This window comes from Arachis stenosperma, chromosome 10 (genome assembly GCF_014773155.1).
Source record: "Arachis stenosperma cultivar V10309 chromosome 10, arast.V10309.gnm1.PFL2, whole genome shotgun sequence".
Classification (NCBI taxonomy): Eukaryota; Viridiplantae; Streptophyta; class Magnoliopsida; order Fabales; family Fabaceae; genus Arachis; species Arachis stenosperma.
The window spans coordinates 102,132,291-102,134,749 of record NC_080386.1 but is presented as its reverse complement, the minus strand read 5'-3'; the positions used below and the strand labels follow the sequence as shown (position 1 = coordinate 102,134,749).

Sequence of the window (2,459 nt, the reverse complement as noted above, 5' to 3'; positions counted from 1 at the left end):
TTGGGCCATCAAATCTTGGGCAAAGTATGGACTATCATATATTGCTGGAAAGCCCAGGATGTCTACTTTCCAACGCCGTTGAGATCGCGCCAATTGGGCTTCTGTAGCTCCAGAAAATCCACATCGAGTGTAGGGAGGTCAGAATCCAACAGCATCTGCAGTCCTTTTCCGTCTCTGAATCAGATTTTTGCTCAGAACCTTCAATTTCAGTCAGAAAATACCTGAAATCACAGAAAAACACACGAACTCATAGTAAAGTCCAGAAAAGTGAATTTTAACTAAAAACTAATAAAAATATACTAAAAACTAACTAAAAGATACTAAAAACATACTAAAAACAATGCCAAAAAGCGTATAAATTATCCGCTCATCACAAATCTGGAATTAGGGATTAGGCCATTAAGGAGTGGGGATTCAATTTAGGGTTTCAGGCTTTTAGCCGTTTCGCTGGGTGGGGAATGGGGATTGGGTCGGGTCGGGTGGGTCTGGGTTCATGGTAATGGGCTAATGGCCTAATGGGTTCAGGCCGTTCAGCCAAAAAAAAAAAAACTTCAGCCCGCCGGGGAAGCCCGCCCCGCCCCGCCAAAGCCCGCCAAAGCCCACAGTTTAAACGGTTTGGGTTAGGCGGGCTTTTGTCTTTCGGCGGTCCCAAATTTCCAGCCCAGCCTGCCTTTTTTGGCGCGTTACGCGGGCCGGCCCGGCGGTTTAAGGCCCGTTTGCCACCCCTAGGTCTGGCAATTTGAAGGGCATGGGTTTGTGCCGTATGACACATCGGGAGTGTGCATCATGCAAGTTTTTGGGGCACATCCGAAGAGAGCCACCACTCTTATGTTGAGAATGATTGACGGTTGGCTTGCATATTATGGGGGTCCATTCCTGGTTCCAAACATGTGGGAGAGATGGTTCCGTTTGAATGTGATCCATGATGTGGAGGCCTCCATCGTGAAGGTTTATGTTGATGGTGTTCAAGTTTTTCAACTACCTGGTCATGGTGGTTCCTTCCACTACTTCAAATTTGGGATTTATGCACAACCTAATGCTTCCTACTACATGGAATCCCGCTGGAAAGGAATTAGAGTTCTCAAGAAAGATTATTAGTTTATTACTAATTTTTTGGTCTTATTTCATAAATTGTTCAAGATTTATATATATTTATGTGTTTATATATTTCATCTCATGCTTTCTAAACTCTTGCTATAAAAGAATAATATAGATTTTGTTTATATATTGGTCTAAATTAAATTTTAGAAAAAAAATATAGGGAGTTAAATTTGATAAATCAGTTTCAAGTAATTTTTTAATTAAAGTTTATTTTAACTCTTCACTACAAAAATAGTTAATTAAAATGACACTGATAGTATGGCAATTTTATAGAAATATCATAGTTTTTTGTTAATTTGATAGTTAGTTTATGCTATAATCTATGATGCACGGATACTGACAAGGACACGGAATACGACACAACATGAAACGCGTCGACACGCGAATTTTAAAATCTTATAAGATACGGGAACACGCATGCATATAAAATATAATGTATTTTTTAGATAAATCATAATGATATTTTGATATTTTAAAATATAAATTAACTTTTTCAATTATTTTTAATATCTTATTTTAATTATATCAAGTATTTAAAATATTTTGTTTTAATAATAATAATAATATATACTATATCTAAATTTATTTCAAGAATATATATTAAGAATCACTGCAACAAATTCGGGCTGAGGCAACCCTTTGAAAACGATGTCTATAATACGAAAAAGTGTTGCCTTTGATCAAAGGCAACACTTTCCGACAAAACGCAACGCTTTTTGGGGGGTTGGCTACGCACGGCCGTTACCTTTGGTCTAAAGCAACGCTTTTATGTATCAAAGGCAACGCTTTCCGACAATAATGGAGTGCTCTTGGTGCTCCATCCTTAGTTGTTCCATATTGGAACTCAAATCTCCCAAAGAGGTGTTGAGTTGCTCCCAATAGTTGTGTGGAGGAAAATGCATCCCTTGAGGCATCTCAGGAATTTCTTGATGAGGGACTTCCTCATGCTCTTGTTGAGGTCCATGAGTGGGCTCTCTTATTTGCTCCATCCTCTTTTTAGTAATGGACTTGTCCTCTTCAATGAGGATGTCTTCTTCTATGACAATTCCAGCTAAATTGCATAGGTGACGGATGAGATGAAGGAAGGCTAACCTTGCCAAGGTAGAGGTTTTGTCAGCCACTTTGTAGAGTTCTAGAGATATGACCTCATGAACTTCTATTTCCTCTCTAATCATGATGCTATGGATCATGATAGCTTGATCTACAGTCACTTCGGATCGGTTGCTAGTAGGAATGATGGAGCGTTGGATGAATTCCAACCATTCTCTAGCCACGGGTTTAAGGTCATGCCTTCTCAATTGAACCGGCTTGCCTTTGGAGTCTCTTTTTCACTGAGCTCTTTTTACACATTTATCCAT

The 2,459-nt window shown here is 39.0% G+C and overlaps 1 protein-coding gene across 1 annotated transcript; it reads left to right on the top strand.

Moving 5' to 3' along the window:
• The first annotated feature begins 786 nt into the window (after positions 1-786).
• LOC130957404 (citrate-binding protein-like) lies at positions 787-1,098 on the top strand. Its single transcript, XM_057884263.1, has one exon. The coding sequence runs from the start codon at positions 787-789 to the stop codon at positions 1,096-1,098; it is 312 nt and encodes a 103-aa protein (XP_057740246.1).
• Positions 1,099-2,459: the final 1,361 nt, after the last annotated feature.

Excerpts from the sequence above, each read along its gene's own strand:
- LOC130957404 (XM_057884263.1), top strand. The coding sequence starts at position 787 with ATGCAAGTTTTTGGGGCACATCCGAAGAGAGCCACCACTCTTATGTTG.